Source organism: Nanorana parkeri, unplaced genomic scaffold, assembly GCF_000935625.1.
Source record: "Nanorana parkeri isolate BGI_ZX_2015 unplaced genomic scaffold, ASM93562v1 scaffold586, whole genome shotgun sequence".
NCBI classification, from domain to species: Eukaryota; Metazoa; Chordata; class Amphibia; order Anura; family Dicroglossidae; genus Nanorana; species Nanorana parkeri.
The window spans coordinates 641,822-664,815 of record NW_017306854.1 but is presented as its reverse complement, the minus strand read 5'-3'; the positions used below and the strand labels follow the sequence as shown (position 1 = coordinate 664,815).

Sequence of the window (22,994 nt, the reverse complement as noted above, 5' to 3'; positions counted from 1 at the left end):
TGGACCGTAACATGGAATCCTCTCATTCATCCCTCACCTGACACCCATTTTACAGTCCATAATGGATGGGGAGTCAAACTCAGAGAGCAGGTCTTCCATCTGGTTGTAGGCCTCACCCTCCTTCTCCACCACACCGTAGTATCCAGGGACGAAAGGCCGCAGTGTGTCCCGGTTCAGCCATTCCAGGCACTGCTGTTCACACTGGCAAAACTTCTTCAGGATCTTCCCGTATTCTCCGGCCTTGAAGTTACCTGCAGGATGTCAGGTCGTAAGTCACTAGCGTACATTGCCCTATACATTGACCCCTTCCTTCCACTATATTATTATTTACCGATGAGCCCACTAGGTCACCAATTCCAAAAGCAGGGTAGCCATCCTCACTGTGAGTAGTACAAACCAAGGCTCGGATATACAGCAGCACAGAGTACTTGCTTTCATAAAAGCCAGCAATTCCCAGTGGATTGGAGTGTGGAAAATTCGGCACTAAGTGGATTCTATAACCCAACCTCTCCATGTTTCAAGAGAAAAAAGAAATCCCTGTACAATCTCCATACTTCCTCCTCAGCTATTTTTAAAATCACTACAAATACCTGAAAGAATGTGTGATAAGATAGTATGATCTCCGTGGGTGCCTGGGATAGATAGCAGGAAATAAGCCTTACGTACAGTTCATGACAAAGGGAACTACATCTGACATCCGTATGTGACATTTCCTGTTACCTGCATGTCCAGCCAGCTGGACCCATGGATAATGCTTCTTGAAGGATACCACGAAGGGTGACCAGTGGACCATGTTCTTCAGCTTCCTCCAGGATGTGTTCTACAAGACAAGAATTCCACACTGAGATGAGATCAATGATCACACTGTGCAATGTAAGTCAATAGAAAACATTGATCGACAATTACATCCGACTAGTTACATAAAAAGGAGCATGGGAGTCTTGCAGAGAGCTCTTAGGCTCCATTAGCACCTAGGCGTATTGTTGCAGCTGATTCACGGTGACAAAACTCATCACCCGAGGAATCCTATTCATTTCTATGGCCCCCCCCGTTCAGACCATGCGCAGAATATGCGCGCAAAAAAGACACGCGTAAAATGCGCAGAATAGGTGTTGCCTAGGTGTGAATCCAGCCTAATAGCACCAGAGCCCTGGGTGGATATCTCACCACACAACTGGTAGAGGGTTTGTATTCTTTTTTTTTTTTTTTAACAGGTAAAGGAGGGTTTGTATTCTTAATGATGGTAAGAATACCACCGATGCACCGATACTAGTATCGGTGCCGATACCGGGTATTTGGGCACCCAAATGCTCCCGGTGCCTATCCAGATACCAGAACCGGTATCAGGAAGCCAGGAGGCGAGTCATTACACGCTGCCCGGCGTCCTGATTGGCCGGGAAGCCGGCTCCGTGCTCCCTTGTCACCAGGGAGCCGTCTTCCAGGCCAAAATAAGGAAGCCGGGGGGAGGTAATGAATAGCTTCCCCGGCTTCCTGACTGGCCAGGAAGCCTTCTCTAGACTCCCTGGTCAATTGGCCCACCTCCCAGCCAATCAGGAAGCCATGCACCGTGTAATGACTCGCCGCCCGGCTTCCTGATTGCCCAGAAAGCTGGTTCCACTCTTCTTCGTCAGCTGGTGATGAGGGAGCATGGGGACGGCTTCCCAGTTAATCAGGAAGCTGGGTTGGCGAGTCATTACATGCCACGGGCCTTCCTTAATGGGACTTCCGGTATCGGTATTGGCGAGTACTGAAAAAAAATATAGGTACTCGATACCGAAAAACCGGTATCAGTGCATCTCTAATAGACAAACAGTTATGAGCCTTTACAGTTCTCTATATGTACTCTGTATACAAAATAACATAATCTGATTGACGTTTGTCTTCTTGTAATAACCCCAATAGAAGAGCAAGATGTCGTTTTATAATGAGGTGTGAAAATCACAAACAGTTCCACTTGCACAATGGCCACAGGTACAGGAAATAGATCTAATCAGAGGAATTTACTTTGCAATGTTATACGAGAAGCATACTAACAATATCCTCAGTACTCAGTAAAGGAACTAAGCTTTGGTAATTCTTGTACTAGGAGGGGTTAAGCCCCTTTGTTCTGTGCAAATACTGGGATGTACTGTATGGAGTAAAAGGGTCACTTAAAATAAGTCACATAGAACACCTTCCCTTCAAGTGTCTTGTCTTCCTGTGAGAGATTTGAAGGTGGTCACTGGAGGGACCATTACATTTCTATAAATCACTTCCATGCTTTCCAACTGATCAGCCACACAGGGAGTGCATTGTTTTAGAGGGCTGGCAACTCACAGACTTACAAAGCAAGAAAGAGCAGTAAAGCACAACCCTTGTGAAGCAAAGCAGGAAAGGGAGCCTGCCTATGTATGTAAAACTAATATGTCTGTTAGCATGTAAATATCTAACTACATACAGTCTTCCCATTTGTTCTGGTCACCCTTGTCCCATAAAGTGAAAGGAAATTCTAAATTTTAGGGTAAGTGGTAAGGGTAAATTATGTCATGGGAACACCAGTTCCAATGAGAACTGTCTTACTATGGGAGGCTTTCCTCTCATTTCCTGTTTGGTGTCTAGGACAGGATGTGAAGAGAAATCTCTCCAGAAGGACACAGTGGTATTTAAGATGCACCTTCCCTAGACACCACATGCAGAATTCTAGTCAACTCTGTTGTGGAAGGCAACAAACGTTCTGACTGAACTACTAGGAGGGTCTGGCAGGGTCTTGTAGACATCTGAGGGCTTTGGACCATTGTCCCCCCCAGCTCTCACCATGAAACAAAATAAGATAATCACCTAGCCAGAATTCTCCATCAAAGAGGTGCCGTAGGTTCCAATTTACATCCTCCGTGAGTGTTTGGAGGTTAGGTGATGCTTGCTGAACAACACTATGTGGCATCCAACAAGCATTTGGCAGGACTTGAATGTTCATGAGTACCTGACTTATCGCAGAACACAAGGAAGACGATAATCCTAGCCGAGGGTTGTGGTGCGTATGCAGCAGAAGTGGTTTCAGGAACATCAATAATTCTAACAAGCGTCGTCTGCTCTTCCTACAGAAAGACATAAACAAGACGACGTCTCCGTTCTGGATGGTGTGGTGGCTGACAGCTTGAAGTCATCCAATTAATTAGTAACCCGGGGCTCTGCAATGTTTGGCAGGAGGGGACAGCTAAAACTTCCTATTATACGTATCTGCAAATATATGAAACTGCTGGACTGGCTCCAATCTGAACAAACAATGGTGTGTTTGGCCGGTCCCCAAGTGCTCGGCGGAGGTATGTACAAGCTGGGCCAGGCATCTGTGGCTTGTTGATGCTTGGGGCGAAGCAACGCATCCATATTCCTAGCATGTCTCGAGGAAAGTTCATCCGGATCACTTTACACAATAGCCCACACAGATGAATGGCCTCCATAGTAAGGGTGGGGGGTCTAGTGTTATGCCTGCAGGCAGGAACGTGCATATGACAGATCAGTGTGCACTGTGCAAAGGATTGAAGAATTAGTATTTGCTGGATGATAGGTCTATGAATCACCAATAAAAAGAACTGTTAATGATGTGCAGTAGTCCAAGGGACCAATGACAGACTTGTGTCCAGGCCAGTAAAATTCCACTAAAGGAACTGGCATTGACCAGCCAATTAGCCTCTAAGTTGTTTGCAGCAGCCTCCATACCGTCCAATCTCCCAGGAGGCCACCGTCTGCTGAAACTGGATTCTTACATGTGTTTCTTCCAGTTCTGTCATAACAATCTCCTGGGGGACCGAACAGGCCGAGGCCGTTCCAAATACAGAAACCCAGCGGATTGACTTAAAAGGTTCACCTCAGACTGAAAGGATCCAGGAGAGGAAAAAAAGTTTCACTTGACTCTACCTTCCCATTAAAAAGCAACAAATGAAATCTGAACTGCCAATGCTCTGCAGGATATACTGAAGCTGTGCTTATTCCAGTCAGTTTACCATACGGTGATCCCCAACTGCTGCAGGTCCCCTACCGTCTCGGGTGTGTAGAATACCTCTGCTGTGTTCCGAAGGTAAAAATGAGTAGTAGCAATTCTTACAACCTAATAATCACCAAGACTGAGCTGTCAGTAACATCAGATACGAGGCAATAAATTCTATGTGACAGATAATCAACAACATGGAGCCCAGAGAGACAATAAGCCTCTAAGCTGTCATTCTACATCTAGCCATACACAGCTACACTTCACTCATTCAGCCCCAGGGACTACGCAAGTGAAGTCACCTCATTCCCCCATCCATACTAAACAGCGTGGATGGAAGTATCTTCCCTGCAGGCTAATGTATTCAGCTCCTGCCGCTGTCTGAATAACGGAACAGTGACTGCATGCGTTAGGCCTCATTCACACAAATATGAACAGCCGTAAGGCATGCATGTCCACGCAGAGACCTGCACCCGGTAGGGATAATTGGTGCAAGTTTGTCTTGACATGGTTCTGAATAAATGAACACTTGGTAATCCTTTAAGGATTTTTGGTGTGCTAGTGACATCCTTCATACGAGAACTGGTGCATGTAGCCATGTACAACAGGATGCAGCTGCACAAGGTTACAAGCCAACCCTAATTGGCCCGTCTGGACAGATATGGATGTACACCGTTGGACGGAACAACATGTCTCATCATCCAAATAACAGAAAGGGACTATAAATGATGATCAGTTTGCCACTTCAAAGTGTGTCTAAAGTCAGGGTGGGGAAGGACTTAAACCCTTGCCAGATTTGGTTTGTATATGTCCCATTGGATTGGCGTATATTTACTGCACAGCATATTGTGAGAGGAAATCCTGGCTAAAGCTGGCCATACACTAGTAGAATTTTGTTGGGGAAAAAATTGGTTGTTTGATTTTCTAATTGTTAAAGGGGGTCAAGAGATGATCGTTTTCCACCGTAGCGATGGGCTTCAAACATGTCCTTACTCTATCCAAAACTAGAAGATAAACTTGTAAAATATAAGTATGTGAGGGGGCTCAGAAGACCCTGGACGTTCAATGTCTTGTGCAAGGCAACCCCTGCTGCCTGAAACCTCCAACTCTTGTAGTTTCCCACCAGCTGGAGGCCCCAAAGATGCACAAAGCCATCTCCAGCCTAAAACCCTGCAGACATTGGGCCTATAATAACACTGCTGTCTGTGCTTGTCGCCCATAGCAATCACATTTTCCTCTCCAAGCTCCCATATTGCATTACAAAAAATTAATAGATCAAATAAAACCGTTATGGGCAACAGATGTTTTCCTACCACAGGCGGTCTGGAGCAACAGACGTTCAAGTTGCCACACAAAATCTGATTTCTAGCCGTCCAGCCCGACAATCTAGTTTCCACCTCATGTACTATGAATCACACTCCGTATGATCTCAGCATAATCCTTGAACAGCAGATTCAGCTTATCTCTGCACTAAATAGACAATCATGGGAAGGGAGAAAAAGCTCACTCAGCCTTTTATATATTTAAACGATATAATACCATTTGTCAATAGGGTAGCCGCTCTCGATGAATGCCCACCTTGTCCTTTTTGGCACATCAATCTCACCTTATTTTCCAGTCAATGTCTCACCTCCTGTCATATTAACAAGAGCTCTAAAATCTAATGTAGGAAATAACCATTACCTCATCGTTGGACACATCCATCAGCGCCCCCCCCCACATGAGCTCTAAGTCTAAGGGGAGTCAAAGGACCCCACGTAACTCCGCTCATCGAAAAATCTGAGACAATACGAAGGTGTAAAAATCCGTCGTGAAAACATGAATTTTCCAAGTGATACACCGTGCCCAGGAAGGGCAAAGTCCTAACTCTACTGCTGGGCTGTTTGAGAGCAAGGGGCAGATCTCCGGCTACTGGTGCCATGGTAGGAAGCACTCAGGCAAAAAGTATTCACATACAGTACACTAAACATTACACCATTAAAACCTCACTGCCACAGTGCCTGGCCTCCTGTTGCAACATATACGTTTATTTCTTCCTCAACTAAAACATGAATGTCGTAGCCACACATCCTCAGTTCCTTTTCTTGCAGACAGGTCATGTGATTCATGTGCACTTGTGACTTGCAGCAATGTCTGTAGGTTCAGTCGTAAACACGGATATAAAAAGTGAGTAATGCTATTGTTTTCCAGTTGGAAAAAAAAAAAATGAGGAAAAAAGGTTTTAGTTTTGGATATTGCGGGGGGGAAGGTTTAATCAAGTATTTATTGCTTTATGTGTCCCCACTGGGAAGATTCACACGTATTTCTCCTGGTGACCACTGTCACCTAGACAGAACAAAACAAAAAATACAATTTGTGTTTCAGAATTTGTGTCCTTTGGTGGACTCCAAGAAGCACAAATCGGGTTATATTTTGGCCCCCAGCAGGTTTAAGACACTGGCAAACAGAAACATTGTCAGCCTGCCCATGTATTTCCCCTCTACCCAGCATGCCTCAGATACCCTCTACCCAGCATGCCTCAGTTTTGTGAAAAAGCAGTACCAGGGCAAAGTAAAAAAAACACACAGCGGTGTGGGTTCTCTGTCCCTTAATGGACTTTAAGAAATACATTTTACAGTAAGTACAAAAATCTGATTTTCTTTTTCCTCTACTAAAGGACACAGTGATTCAAAAACAGCCGGGTCGTCTAAAACCAGTTCAACTGAGGTGGGCACAGCCACTGACAGATCCAAGAAGGGACTAGGAACTGTCTGCGGCTAAGGAATCCAAAAGCACCAAAGCCCAAAGCTGAACCAGACAAGCTGAAGTCCCCTGCAAGACAAGGGAATCAGCCAATGGTCAAGGGAAGGCCACAGCAGATCAACCTGATATTTAAGACCATGACACAGGAGATCACCACCAAGGGAAATTATTCCACTAAAGGAACACTGAGCCAAACTTAGAAAGCAGTTCCAGGTGGATGTTTGTTCTCTTTTTCTGTGTAACTGAAATTAAATATATAAAAAAGGAACACTGAGCCATCAACAGCAGGCTATATACCCAAAAAGGCTGATGGGTCAAGTCAGAAATATTTCACCCCAAGTCCAGGCTCTCAGGTGTAGACGGGGGAGACAGAGAAGGTCCAAGAGAGAAAGAAAAACTATATTAGGAAGATATTCCCTCAATGCATTACAAGCCTATAAAGAGGAAGGAGTGGGAATTTCCCTGGCAAGAAAGGATCCAATGCTGTACATCTTGAAGTTTCCCGTCCTCACAAAGGAATGAGCCAAATAGCGGGTGTAGCAGAAAGGTCTTTGAAGCTGTAGAAGCTCTAGAAAACCCAAGGCCTGGAACAGCAGGCTCTATCCTCCTGATGCAGGGTAATGTGTACTATGTCAATAAGGTCTGATACAACCCCTGTAAATGTGAGTCAACAGCAGGAAACTGCAGTGCCTCCATTAAAACAGTCTCTTCAGAGGTAGCACAGTGGTTAGCGCTAATGCCTTGTATCACTGGGGGTTCCTGGTTTGAATCCCAACCAGGTCACTATCTGCAAGGAGTTTGTATGTTCTCCAACTGTGCTTGTTGGGTTTCCTCCGGGTATGCCAGCTTCCTCCTACACTCCAAAGACATGCTGGAAGGTTAATTGGCTCCTGTCTGAATCGGCCCTGTGTGCATGTGAGATAGGGACCTTAGATTGTTAGCTCCTTGAGGGCAGGGACTAATGTACATACTGTAAAGCTACGGGTAAAAATTGTCAGTCCTAAATAAATACCTGTAACAAATATATAGACTGTTAGGATTGAATCTGAGAGATAGTGACAGGTAGCTTGTGGTGATCAGACAAAACATCCTTACTCATAAATGAGTCTTCTGAGCCGGGGTCACACCTGGGGCTGTTTCACAGCTCTGCGGCTAACACATTACTCTGGAAACAGTCACAATCTAGAGCCCAGTGGCCGAAGTTTACAATCCAGGCTAGCCCAGCACCCCCAGTCCAGTGGGGTCCAAGTACAGCCTCCAAAGTAAGACGGAGGAAATGTCAACCTAGATCTCAGCTTGATGTCGTCTCTATAATACTAGTCATGTCTGAGATGTATCTTCATTGAAGTCACTAAGGAAAACAATTCTACAAAGGAATAAATGCTAAAAAATAGACTTTATTGAGCAGAGTGCCCAACTTCCAAGGACACCAGCAAAAAGACTGGGGTATGCTGGGTAGATCAAGGATTACACTTTCTGTTTGCCAGTGACCTACACAAATGTTTCTGAATTCATGTTGCAGCTTACTAGTCCTTGGATGTAGTGCGGCATTAGTTTTCTGTTTTGTTTTTTTTTAACCTGGTGATCTTGTCATCACACTTCCTGTCCTAGGGGGACCGCACTCACTCGCCAATACTGTGCATCTATGGAGGAGCAACGTTACTACCCAAAACACAGAACTACAGAACACTTGCATATCATTGGAGAAGATGTAGTCTAGAGCAGTGGTTGTCAACTTGTGTAACCTCAGGACCCACATTTGTCCTCAGTCATGAAATCTTGACCCAAGTCGCACTGCAATGGAACATATGGCAGTGTGGGCTGCTGTGCTGTGATGGAGCTCCATCCATATGTACATTGCTTGTACCGCTCACATGTGCGCCCTGTAGAGGTGCCGGGAGCCAGAATGTGATGTCACTCCAGTCCAGGAACCTCTACAGGACATGCGAGCGAGCTGTAAGTAATGAATGTATGGAGGGGGCTTCATCGCAGGCATACCCCCAGCCCACCCCACGTCAACATTTGGCGCTGGGCAGCATATTTTGAATGGCTACTTGGTGTAAGAATGGACAGTGCTGCACTACAGGGGGGCTGGGGGAAGGCTGAGGAGCCTCCCACCTAGAAAAGTGGAAGGCATGCGGCGACCCACTGAACATGGGGTCGTGACCCACTTTTGGGTCACGACCCACCAGTTGAGAACCAAGGGTCTAGAGCGAGAGCGTCAATCAGTGTAACTGAACAGTCAGCAAAGGCAGAGAGCACTGGAATAATCAGCTTTCTGTATACAGTCTGCGGACATTTGAAGGCAAGGGACATTGGCCAACTTCATTTCCAACTTCCTTAGTGTATCCGGTACACAGAATCCAGTAACATGACGACTCACTGCTAACTAAATGCTTTGGCTTTCCATGATTGTATTTTTCCTGTCAGGATAGTTAAATTTGTCATCGGAGAAGTGCTTTTTCTACAGCGGTGTTTACACGAACATCAGCATTTTGTAAAAGAGGCAGCTGTTGTAGCACAGCATCTAGATAAACATTGCACACATTGCATTTCCCAATGTAAATGAATGGTCCATCTGTGGATACAAGCATGCGGCCATTCAGTACAAATCTTTCCTACGTTGTTACAAACACTGGAACAGCTCAAGCACTGCTTGCAACAACTGGACCATGTGTGGGGCAAGGAAGAGCAATTCCCAAGCTTAAGGCTGGTCACAGTCTGCCAAGGAAAGAAAAGTTATTTCCACTGTACCCACAAAGGGAATAATATCAAATAGGAAAACACAAGCACACTGCCAGGGAATCAGTTTAAGGACAAGCAGATTTTGAATTTGCTTCCAAGGTCTGCCCATCTGCAAAGTGACCCTATCAGAATCAATCAGAAAGCAGCCAGGTGTGAAATTAACTCTAGAAGTGTATGGCCAAATTTGTATGTCCAAACATTCAGCATCTGGCAACAGGAGCAAGGAACAACAGAAAAGGATCGGATGTATGATTACCACTTACATGGGGTCATATTCCGACCTCGAGTGTTGGATTTTCAGGCATTACAGTCAAGCTGGATAGTAACCTTTGGCCTATTAAATGTATTTGAAGGTGTGATATGAATGTTGCCTTAAGGTCTCGTTCACACCTAGGCGTATTGCATATGTGCGTCCGTCGCGTGTTTTTTTACCGCGATTCGCGGTAAAAAAAGTTGTGCGACAAACGCGCGTTTCCGAAGGCTACTTGGCTGTATCCCAATGGAAACGTACAACAAAACGGCCCAAAGTAGTACATGTACCTTTTCAGGCGTGGGCCGTTTTGTAGCGCGTTAGGGACGGGCGGAAATACGCCAAGGTGGGAACGAGACCATTGAATACAATGGGATTTATATTTTTGAGCGTTTTGAAGAGCGTTCGTCGAGCATAGAACGCGCTACAAAACAGCAACAGATGCCTCCAAGTATTGTTCTATGGAACTAGCACTGGGCCAGCCTTGGTTTCTTCTCAGGTTGGCACATGAAGTCTCAGCTTGTTCTCCAAACACATTAAGGTGCATGCTTGGGCTATCGGAGCATACATGTTAATTGGATAATTGTTTATTTAAATGATTGTTCATTGCAGAATTGTCACTCAAGATCTAACGCTTACCATCAGCACAAACTGACCAACAGCTGTTTTTTTGGTGTGCATTAGGAGAAAAATCCACCAAAATGTTTTTGGTGCAAGCTATGAAGCAGAATCACATGCTCCACTTAGCATTTTAAAATGAACCCAAGTCCCAGCTCACCCCCTCCAGAAGATGGTAATGACCTACTAATACTTTACTCTACAAAATGCTGGAGGTACAGAGACCTAGCCCTGAGGACCACACTACTGAAGTCCTGAAGAGATAAGAATCCAATGGATATCTGGCTTACTTGCATTCTCGGATAACTGAAATACCATGTTTGGTGCACTGATCCTTTACATTCATCCCAAATTATTATCCTTACACACACACACACACACACACACACACACTTTATAAAACAGAGAAAACACAAAACATTGCAAAAGACTGCACGTGTTCTCCAAAGACAAAGTGATATCTGGCACGTCCAATCAAGTTCTTGATGGTTGACTCATGCACTAACCAAGTATCATAAAAATTGGTCCCAATGATTGCATCATTTGGGAAGCTACCAAGTGCACACCTAGCACAACCCTTTCACACAAGATTACTTTCTCCCCCCTACTTACCCTAAGGCCCCATTCACACCTGACCGTTTTGTAGCGCGTCCTACGCTCGATGAACGCTCTACAAAACGGTCAAAAAAATAAATTGCATTGTAGTCAATGGTATCGTTCCCACCTGTCCGTATTTCCGCCCGTCCTGAACGCACTACAAAATGGCCCACGCATGAAAAGGTCCCGGAGCGTTTTTTGCTGCGTATTGGTCCGTTTTGTAGGGTGTTTTCCATTTGTATACTGCCAAGTAGCCTTTGGAATCGCGCGACTTTTTACCGCGAATCGCGGTAAAAAAACGTGTGACAGACGCGCATATTACAATACGCATAGGTGTGAATGGGGCCTAAGCAGCTGAGGGAAATATAAGAAATGCTTAAAGCCAAATCCAACATTTTGGAGCCAATGTTGAAGCAGTGGTGCAAAGCATTGCGACAGGTGAAAAGCCCACCACATGTCTATCTCCCTGCTGACTCGCTCACCCATGACACACGGAAACTGGTGCGACACTAGTGTATTCCGACATTGTACTATAGGTATGCGGAAACCTGAGTAGAGTAGCTTCAAAAAACAAGAAATTCTATTCAGCCGAGTCAGCTGAGACTAGTTTCCCGCAAGCTAAAACATGTAACTGCGCCCAGCTGTCAGCCCCTATTTATTTTCATTGCTTGGAAAATCCAATGCCACACAACACTAGCAATTGTGTGGAGATGACTAGATTCCCCACATATCTGGTCATTACTGTACTTTCCTGTAAACAGACACGACTTGAATAGAAGCAGATTTCATCGTAAAAACCACAAAAAGAAACACATGCAGGAAGAAGGAATGACCCAGAATTCCTGACAATTTTGCAAGTCGTCTTGATTCAGCATTACCCATGCTAGAGAAAAAAAAACATGCTAAAAAACACCAACGCATTCCAGTTCCCATTACATGACTATTTCAGGTTGTTTTTGAAACATTTTTTGGAGGGACTTACTGGTAATGTGGTCTACATCTCAAGCCAATTTGTTTTTGGTTTGCAATGTGGGAGGTTCAGGACGCCTACCAGTCATTTTGTCCCCACTGGAAAGTTCTCTCTCTTCGCTACCTGGGTCAAGAAATGAGTGCCATCGGGACAGAGAACTATGGAGAGCAAGAAGAACCCGGGCTACTAAAAGGTAATTTGCTGCTCTTCCTATATTTATTGGAGAGGTTTAAAATAATCAAAATAGTAACAAACACTTTTGAGTCCCAGTAGTCCTTGTTATCACATACAGATAACTGACGACATACTGGAAAATGTCAGCGAGACCAATGTCAGTGGGACCAGGTGTTTCTTTTCTTTTCTGTGGACCAAACGAAACATTTCAAATGTGCAAAACTGCACCATCAGCTAAATGGAGGAGGAGCTCGCTGTAGATCGTGACTGACCGCTGATTGAAGAAGAGGGCTGCCTTATCCTTTGGTGCCCGTTCTCAGAGAGCTGCCTATTTATGACCAACCCCCAATCTACAGGTAGTTTTTCTGGAATGATCAAGAACCACTGATACTGAAACTTTAGCACATGTAACTTGAATATGACCCAAAAATGATATTTCCGTTTTGGGGGGTAGTGGTTAAGTTAAAGTACCCCTATCACATAAGAGCACATGGGTTACACCTTCCGAGTTTCTATCACTAAATTTGGGAATTTAGTATATGTGGCCAAAGGATTTTGCAGTGAATTTAAGCAGAACTCCAACCACACAAAAATTTTTCCCAAAGAAATTCTATATATCGATATGGCACACCATATCCGCAGCTGCAGAGATTGGGAAATGTCTCCGTTCCTGTGATTGGCGCTGCGGCGCTGTCAGCTTCCTGGCGGGCTCGGCACGTGGAGCTGCTAACACGCCCGAGCCCATCACTAGTCAGCAGCCCCAGCAGCCTCAGAACTGTCATTCAAGTCATCCTATAGTGTTCCCCATCATCCTCCCTTGGCAGCTGCATAAAAGGTTATGTAGGGAGGGTTGTGGGAGCTTGGCACTTCTAGGCTAGGAGAGGACTATGACGTGCAAGAAAGGAGCGAAGCAGCACGGGAATAGTCACATTTTCTAGCAATTTTAATGGCACATTGCAAGTGAATAACAAAAAATTGTGGAAAGGGAAACCACTGCAAGTAAGAATCTAAAAATATTGTTTTTTGGGTCTTTCGATCTGTAATTGTTTTAGGTTGGTGACAGGGTCTCTTTGACATACTTTTACATGTGGAGATAAACTACTATTGTATGTAGAGTTACAGCTGGCAGTGCCAATGTAAGCACATGTACTCCACCACCACAAGCGATCCTGCTTGTTCCTGAATTCTAATTTAATCTTCACCTCCAATTAGTCTACGCACAGAGGAGACTGACAAATGTGTGAACAAGGCAGGGCTCTCGGCTACCTACAATGTACCAACCTATTTTAATCAAAACTTCAAGAAAGTAAACTAGAACCCGACCCTGCAAAGAACATCCATCCGTGACTCAGCCACTTAAAACATATCCAAACGCCGTCTCTTTGTCCTGCTCGGGTCAGCACACGGTTGTCACATATTTACTGAAGCGTGACCATTGTCGCAAAGGAAAAATACACAAAAGTATAACTTTCAGAAATCCACAAGTAAACACCGCTACAGAAATAGTCAGGCCGCTACGGCGCTTGGTGTTTGCTCTGGGAAGTGTTTACACAGATATTCATGCAAAGAGGAGCAGCTCCCTAAGAATAGACGCCAATGAAAGGTGGCTATTTATCACCAAGGCCACCAAGTTCCATTTAACGGATCCAGGAGGAATACTGAAGACCTGTGCCCTTTGCTTCATCTACTGCCAGCTTCCTTCATGGCCAATGTGTTCCCACATTGTGTTCCCACATGACCACTCAAGAGGAGCCTAAAATAACCAAGAACACAGAAGAAAACAATTTCATTTAACTATGGAAAGAAAAGAGACCCAAGTTGTCTTCTTCTAATTTAGGGGAGTTTATGGTAAGCACCCAGTACATTTTGTTTTTAGGAACAGTTATTTTATTTGCAGCTCCAGTGGCCTTAAGCACATTACATGGCAGCCGATTGATATTAAAGCCAGGGGTAGACAAATTAATAGATCTCAGGGGCCGGCAGGATTATTCTAGGAATCAGCTCCATTGACAACTAGAGAGAACCTCTAAAAAGTTAGGCGTCAGCTTTTTTCCCCACATTTCTCTGCAATTGCAAGAACAGAAAACAAAAAAAAGACAAAAAAACTACAGTATACCCCCCTCCTCATCTCCACAACACAAGGGAAAGGTCTTCTCCTGTTCAAGTGAAATAGGCAGAGATAAGACTGCAGAGTGCACAGGACAGCTGGATTTCCGGCAGGATTCTGACAATACTAGCTCTTGGCTGTCATTCAGGTCCAGCAGCTTCAGTGAATTAGGAGTCACTGACTCAGAACAAGCATGCAAATGAGAAGTTCACTCTGGTTCTGCTCAATGCACATTTGCTTTAGGTAATCTACTTGATATTAACCGCTGCTACAGGTCCAGGCCAATGAGGGCCCTTGCAGAGCACCACACTGAAAGCCTTATGTAAGTTCTAACTCTCCCGGCCCAATTACAGTGGTACCTCGGTTCACGAACGCTTCTGTTCGCAAACAATTCGGTTCGCAAACAGGAAGTTTGGCAAAATTTTGCTTCCGTTCGCAAACTCAGCATCGGGTGACGAACACAACCGCAGCCATCTTCCTTACTCTGATACGTGGTCGTGGCTTCTTCTAGTCGAGATCGCGGAAGGATCACAGTTTGATTTGCGACCAGAATTGTGGAACGAATTAAGTTCGTGAACCAAGGTACCACTGTATATAAGAACCAGAAGGAAAGGGAGGAAGTCAAATGTTCCGCCCACCCCTGGAAGAACTGGTAATGTCACTACACTTGCCCAGGCAAATAGAGCGGAAGGGGAGCCAAGACGAGAAGTAATGTGAAAGTTCCAAAATGGTCTATTCGGACCTTACACAGGATTAAGAACTTTCTCCCTGTCCTCACGTGACAGTGATTGGGCTTGCAGACTGGCCTATGAGGCACCTAACATAGCATTTTGGGAGGAAGGGGACAGAGCCACAAGAACTCTCAATACTTATCTGGCCCCAGTGTAGAACTTGTAGCATGGATATTAGATTTCAAGCTCTTACAAGTACAGGACTGATATGCATGGTCTGACCGGGCTGGACACATTCCAGGAACCAATGCTCCTTAAAATTACAGTTGGGGGGCCTAATTTTTTAAGGTTTTCTCTAGTTGTTGCCAATGGATTTGGCTTCTAAAAGCAATCCTGCTGGCTCCTGGATTGGACAGACTGGCTCCTGAATTCCGTATTAATTTGTCCATCCCTTGTCCAGTACTCTGTTAAGTGCACTGGGATTTGTTAGGGATACACAAGTGAATGGCACAAATAATTGGCTTCCAGCAATCCCATCAGATACAGACAAGTCAGAGAAACACATTTCCTTCATCTAAAATTTAGCAAGGAAAAAAGGAACAAAAAACATTCCAGACTTAATTGCGTACTAAGAATCTGAATATAAATCCATTAGTGATACTTTGCCCCGGCTCGCATAATTATACACCTACCTCAAAAGCCCCATATCTGCTTTAATTTCATCAATTATCAAATGCCACAATGATTTAAGCGCTCGCACACATGACTCATTAACCAGCAAGTCTGAACTTCCAGAAAACTATTTATAGCTGTTGGTTAATGGGTTTAATTGATGCTGAACATGAACCTAAACAAACAGCCTCTCAGTCTCCGGCTATTTCTCAAATAAAGGGGGCATTGTATGGGCCAGAGGGGGCGAGTGGATTGTCTTTTATCACAGTAGAGCAGTCTACAGGAACACCTTATATTCTATCTCCCGGGATCTTTAACATTTCACTTACATGCTGACCTTACACAAGGAAACCGTTATGTTCGTCTAATTGGCCGCCTTGAATGACAATGACTGTTTGGACTACATATTTTCTAATAGGAAGTTATTCCTTCACAGGAATCCCGGGAATATACATCAGGATACCCAAGCAAGCAAGACAATGCCATACCTGACACGATGCCACAAATATTTAATCATCACATCTAAGAGGGGGTCATAGTAGGCTCAGTTGGCAACTGTAAGACCTACAACCAGTCATAATAGATGATGAATCTATAATGATGAATCTCCTACCCTTTGCCTAAAATCTAGCTTAGGGCACGTTCACACCAGATGCAGTGCATTCCGGCCCGATTCTGGCCAGAACGCACTTCCTCGCATTGTGGCCGGCTCACTTTTTTGTGGGGCAGGAGGGGGCGTGACAGGCCATTGAAGTGAACGGCACCGTAGCCACGCCCTCCGGCCGCACGGGATCGCAAGGCACATTATGCCTGCGGTCTGGTGTGAACAGGCCCTAAAAGAGGAACTCCAGGAATTGTAAAAAACTAACCCTTGCGGTGCAGGAATAAAGAAGATATGCCCACCTGATCCTCGATCCTGCAGCAGTGACCGCTCACCTCTCTTCCCCTCCACTCTGGCAGTGGAATATCTCTCGGAGTCCAATGCACATGCATTAGATGTGATGACGACATGAAGGGTCCTCAGACCGCCTGAGCCCAGGGGAGAAGAGGCTGCGGGTTCCAGTCTAGCAGAGGAACAGGTGGGTGTATCTGCTTTATTTTTAGCTCCTAGGCCAAAACAAGCAGTTTTTACAATTTCTGCAGTTCCTCTTTTAGTACATTCTGGTGTCCGGTTTAATTTGGCTATATAGAATGTACCAAGGGCACCTATAGCCCATTAACAACAACAAAAATAAGTGTAGACCAAGTTTTATACCTGGTTCCTCCCCCCTCTGCTATTACCATTCACAAAAATGGCGCTCAGTAATTGCTCTGTATTGCACAGCAGGGTAAAATGACACTTGTAGATCGTCTCAAAAATGCTTTGTATGCATTACTTTGATATCTTAAAGCAGACCTTTACCCCCTTCCACTACAAATCACCTCACCATGCAGCTCTGCGTGCCGATATGAAATCATCTTACACTCATTAGTTAAACAAATATTTTTCTTTTACTTACAATTGTTGTTTTTCCACTTCCTGGTCCTCTTGGCCATTAGTGATGTAATGTACCCAAGTGTTGCAACCTGGGAAGATTACATCAGCAGTGCGTTCTGGGAAATGTCATGTGTAAATCTCACAAGATCTCAGGGAAAGGCACTTCCCTTCCTCGAGATGATGTGCACACGTGTCGCACATGTGCCAGAGTTCCAGGAAGTAAAGGGATATATATTTATCTGCTATTAGTAAAAATGGCCAATGTGAGAAGAATAAAAAAGCCAGCAACTACTTAGTGATGTGTTTGTTAAGATTGCCTTTACTAAAGGTGTATTTGTTGTCATTTCAAAGACATGGGTAAAGTTCCTCTTTAAGTAATGACAATGTTTTTCCCAAATAAACTAGCCCATCGCAGATGTAAAAACAGCTCTGGTCCAGAAGCTGAAGGTTACATTAAAATCTTCAGGAAAGCGGTCTGAAAGTTTGCTGAGTGCAGGAATACTTGGTCAAAGCTTGCTGTACACACTGCTTATACAAGCCGAGACCCACGTGTATAATCCTTAAGACATAATGGCCACCCGGGTCCTGGAAGATGTCCAACCTAGCCAAAACCAACATGACGATACCTTGAGAACAGAATGTCATGCAAGCTCCCCACAGAGAGTGCCATGTGTGCTGATGGCTTGTGGCTGCTTTGTCAAAAAGGGAAACAGTATTTTCCACCCATTGATTTCTGGTCTACTCTTTAAAATGCTTTCACTGCATACACAGACTTTGTCAAATCGTATGGAAATCATACACATGCAAGTTTAACACCTGGGACTCCGAACAGCGATGCCCCAGATACATGCAGGCACTGGCACAACATGCAGATCAGTAACTGGAAGACGCCGGGGACATGAATGGAACATGTTCTTACCTGGAGGCGCTGATCCATATTACAAAGTATAATGTCAAGACTTATCTCCCTGCTTGCATGGTTTAGCAAATGTTGACAAACAGACGGCTGTGTTTGCAGACTGATAGAAGTAAAAGAGAAATCTGAGGACTACGTTTCAACGATTGTCCAGATACAAATCCAATATTTACAGGTTATGTAGATAAGAAGGCCGTGCACAGAAAGGGGGGGTGATGGAGATGCATAGTCGGAAGAGGACATTTAAAACGGGACGAATGAGATGTTAGGAGCTTACAGGTTCTGGTTACGATGTCCTTCATGAATTACGGTCCAAATAGGTTTAATTGGCACACCAGGCTGGTTGTTCACTACAAGTGCAAGGTATTAAAGGAGAACTATGGGGTCAGTGTTTTTCCCCATAGTTCTCCTTATGGTAACAGTAGGACACAAACTCGCGTTCTCCCGTTACCCTAAGCTCAGTATACCGCAAGCTACAGCTCGCGGTATACTGAGACGCCGCAGCGGATCCCAACATCGATGTCGAGATCCGCCCAGCTGAGTGACAGCTGGCTCTGCCTATCTAGAGGCAGAGCCAGCTGTACCCGCCCCCTCCCCCGTCCGTTCCGCCAGTCAGTGCTGGCGGATCGGAGCGGGGAGGGGAGAATCCAGCCCTCCCCCTGTAATGGCAGAGAGCCGTGACAGGATCGAGAAGTGAGCGAACGCCGGTATGTGTTCGCTCACTTCCCGATCTATTGAGCCGACCTGTGACAGTCTCATTGTCACAGGTCGTCTAGAACTATGAGGTGAGTGGAAATCACTCATCTCATAGTTCTCCTTTAAATGTAACATCTTTAAAAATAGGGGGAAAAAAGCTGCACAGACACCAAACAAGACAGATAAGACAGTAAACACTGGCTGCAAACACCGGTTAATTGGGTACCTCCCATTACATTATTACGAACATGCTCTGACTGATTCTTTCCACTGTGGCCTGGTTGTGGTTACAGGTTTGAGAGATGCTCACAGAAGTGTTTATACCTCTGAAGTTGAAAATTAAAGCAACAGTGCCGGTCTTCAGCACCTCCATTTGTGACCTTGCTAGGCTCCACTGACAGCCAAACTACCCAGGACAAGTGTTTGAAGGCCACGTCCTCCAAGACATAACATATGTGCATCCACGGTACACGCTAGACACAGCAGACATCCTCCACACAACCTCAGCGACACTATTCGCTCCAGTCCCTCGGGTCTTGTGGTTGAAGCGCTGCTCTAGTAAGTCTGTGTTTTGCATAAAAGAGAAAAACGCTTGAATGAGCCCACCGCAAATCCTATGCGAGTACACGAGCGCCCTGCAATATATGAAAAAAGCCGTCTCATCTCTAATGAGTTAGAACAAGTCTGTTGGGCAGCAGAGGAACGAGAAGTCCCAATACGGAGCTAGAAAAACACAATGACGTCTCAGTGACAAGATTAATATCAGCCCCATATAGGAACAAAGTGATACAATCACAGGAACATTTATGGGTCTTCTTCTGAATTAGACTAATGATACACATGATTGTTAAAGGGCTCCACAAGATGGAAAAAGAGTCATAATAACTTTATTACTAGTATGCTCAGAACAGAAGACCATGTCAGGCCCCGTTCACACCGGGGCGGTTCGGCCGCATGGATCCGCCGACATGAACGATCCCATACATTGCTATAGGAACCGTTCATGCGACCGCGCAAGTCCGTGCGATCCGAACCGCCCCCTGCACTATTTTTGCCCCGTTGATCAGTGCGGTGTCCATACAGGTTTCAATGGAACCGTGCTGATCAGCACGGTTTTGGCCGTTTGTAATTGCGATTCAGCGCTGAAACCCAATTAAAAACTCCCCAAACCTCCCTTGCGAGATCAGCACGATAGCCGCGCTGATCTGCAACCGCCCTGCTTTGAATGGGCTCTCAATGAAAATGATGTAGCATTGGCAATGTTCTCAAACACACACGAGCTGACTTCCCTTCTAGTAAACACACAAGAGAAAGCTACCAAGTGTCTGTGTGCCACCAGTTGCCAATGAAGACAACTAACATGGAGCAACAGGGTCCAAAGTCACATACATGTTAACAGTTGTATGTAGCTTTATATGCCTAGCGTGAATGCTAGAACTCTCTTTCCTGTTACCATAACCTTTGTTTTAGGTGTACCTCCTGCCTATCTCCTGAAGCATCCAGCATTGAGATCTCCCTGCCACCGCCTCTGAACTGTCCCTGCTCACCTTGAAAGTTAAACTTTACATATCAGCCATGGGGTGTTCTCTGTAACAAAATGAATAACAATGTGGCCACCGAGAGATACAAGAATGAATAGTAACTCAGTAGCAGCTAATAAAAGCTCTGTTTGAATGGAAGAACCCTTTGCTAATTAAATCCATACTGTGTTCTCCACAGACAGGCAGAAGCAGCAGATCACGTCAGCTGTAGCATCCATTGTGACTAATAGCGTTGCCAGATCCTAGTCTAAATTTTGGGATTACGGACAAAGGACAGACAGAAAATGTGCCATCTGCCATTAAACAGTGGCCTCCTGATGAATTTCCTTATTACTCAGCGCTGGTGTAACACGACTGTAAAGTTTACTTGGATGTACAACATACCCAAATATTTTCCTGCTGGTTTCATTCCAATATTACATTGTAAGGGGAATCTATCAACACATGAGACACTTCCTGAACCATGTCATAACATATAACAGGCAGGACGGCTAGCTGGCATAAGCCAAGAGGTACTGCATATTCATTTTATGTCCCTGTGTGGTCTACTTTAGGTGACAACCTTATTTAGCTGTAGTATATTAAAGAAAAACATTAGGGCTGAACTCCAGGCTAATACACATACAGTACCAGAGTGGTCGTACCTTCCATAGGATTTCTGTCCTCCACTCCTGAGATTTACACACCTCTGTCACACTGCACAGCCCTGATTGGCAGGGCAGGAGACCTTATATTCTACTGCAGTTATCACAGGTCTTGCCCCTCCCCTTGCCTTGTCTCCTCCCATCAGCATTCTCCTTGTTAGCACTGCAGCACAACTAAATGGCTCCCTATCTTGCCCTTCTCTCTCCCAATCTGAGCTCTACTGTACAGAGAATTGCAAGAGGCTGATAACAGGTCCATTTCAGATACATGCAATGCTTTTATCCAGAAAAATACATTTATTAATTTATGAATGACTACAGAATTGCAGTCATTTGTGCTTTTAATATCGGTCTAGAGTTTGGTTTTTGGGCTCATGCACATGGATGGCCATTCATGCACGTACACTGCCCAGGTTACAGTATTCTTGCGGGGGGACAGCCAGGTGTTTTCAATTGGTACAGACAGAAAACCTTCACAAACCAATGCTCAAGGGGCTGTTCGTATGTAACCACTGAAGGAACAATTACATGTGAATAGGGACAGATGAGCTGTCCTATATGCAGGCTGTTTGCGTCCAGTGCCACTCATCTGTCCCTAAACGCAGGAATTCGCTCTATGTGCAAAAAAACATGCAGGGAGTTTCTACAGACTGAGTGACCGCAGGTCATGGGAAATAACTGGCCGTACGCACCAGTGAACGGCCGTGTGAAGGAGCCCTTCAGCATTATCTATAGATAAAATAGCCAGCAATGTCATTTCAGAAAAAGAAAAGGTGATACATGTATGATAGATGACAGACGTCACACAAGTCTATTCTGGTCACTGAACAAGCTTTCTTGTGAAAGATAACTCTACAAACATAACATTTTGCATAGGTGAATGCCCAAATGTTGGATATGAAGGAGAGTGCCGACTTGTCAGGATGGGGAGGGGGGGAATAGTAGTGATTGACAGGTAAAATCTATTTTGGTCGATTGCTTCATTCCCAGGATAGCACTCTGCCAATAGATGTCAGGGATGACCTGAAGACACAAGATCTTTTTCTGATCCACCTGTAACCAGTTGGATCGAGCATTCATCCAATTAAGTCTGCAGGTACTATAGGGGCCCAGTCACGCTGTGATACATTACGTCAAAACATTCTCTATTGTGCATGCTACTGTAGCCCCTTTAATCCGGAATGGGTCCCAATGCAGGAGAAACCCCCGTTGCGCTATTTTTTCACTGTGCTGCAGTACAGGTGTGTTTCCTAAATGCATCGGGTTGCCATTCACAATAGAATGCCAACAGTTTGCAATGAAGCAGAAAACAAAATGTAACCACAAGCACTAATTTCACTCTTATCTCTTTGTGGGTTTTCCTCCATTACAGCACATTACCAGGACTAGAGTTACCCACAGAGATTAGCAGGAGGTCACACCAAGGCTAGCCTTGTACCAGGAATTTTTGACATTTTTTTCTCAGCCAGCTGAGAATGAACAATCTAAAAAAGGTCTACGACTGCAAAAATCTTCCTGCTCAGTGCTTTCAAATCCAATCAGTATGCATGAAGTGAAGCTTTTCCCGTGGACCATTTTGTTGTTCTGGTCATATGTGCTGGTGATGTAGCAGATTTGTGATCCACTGCACGCCACTCATTCGCATTGATAAACATTTCTCGTTATTCGTCTGCCAAGAAGGACTTCCATCCTCTTTGTAGATCAGCTCGCTCAGAACTTTTCAATCCATCAGTTGTTTTGCAATTATATTTGTACACGAAACAAACCAACTGTTATGAAAGTTCATCAAATATTAATTGCTGACTGAAATCAGGTAAGTCACAGCAGGGGTGGGTAGTGGTAAATCCCAGGTCTAGGGAAGTGAAGGGGGATTCAAAAAGGAGCTTTCAGGACAGTAGGGCTGCAACAAACTAATCGCTAATGAGAATAGTGGTCAACGATTATCATTATCGATTGGTTGGTTATATCCCCTAGCTCTCTCCTCCACGCTGGGGGGAGGGCACAGCAAGAAGTGGGCAGGTGCAATAGCCAGCCTGCAATTGGCTATTGCAATTTGAAATGGCCAATAGCAGGCTGGCTATTGCACCAGCCCACTACCTGCTGTATTTACATTCAGCTGCCCTCTGTGGAATCTTGCCACTGGCAGCAGTCATTCCTAGGCTGAAGCTATTCAAGCGCCATGTGCTTACGATACAATTATTATTATTAAT

At 44.8% G+C, this 22,994-nt stretch overlaps 1 protein-coding gene across 1 annotated transcript in view; it reads right to left on the bottom strand.

The window, feature by feature from the left end:
• Positions 1–22,994, bottom strand: part of ITPKC (inositol-trisphosphate 3-kinase C) — a 49,213-nt gene that overhangs the window by 5,594 nt on the left and 20,625 nt on the right. Inside the window, exons 2-3 of the mRNA XM_018562581.1 lie at positions 721–820; positions 38–251 (exon numbers count right to left, since the gene is read on the bottom strand). Of these exons, the coding sequence (XP_018418083.1) occupies positions 38–251; positions 721–820 (314 nt within the window). The remainder of the gene's footprint in view (positions 1–37; positions 252–720; positions 821–22,994) is intronic.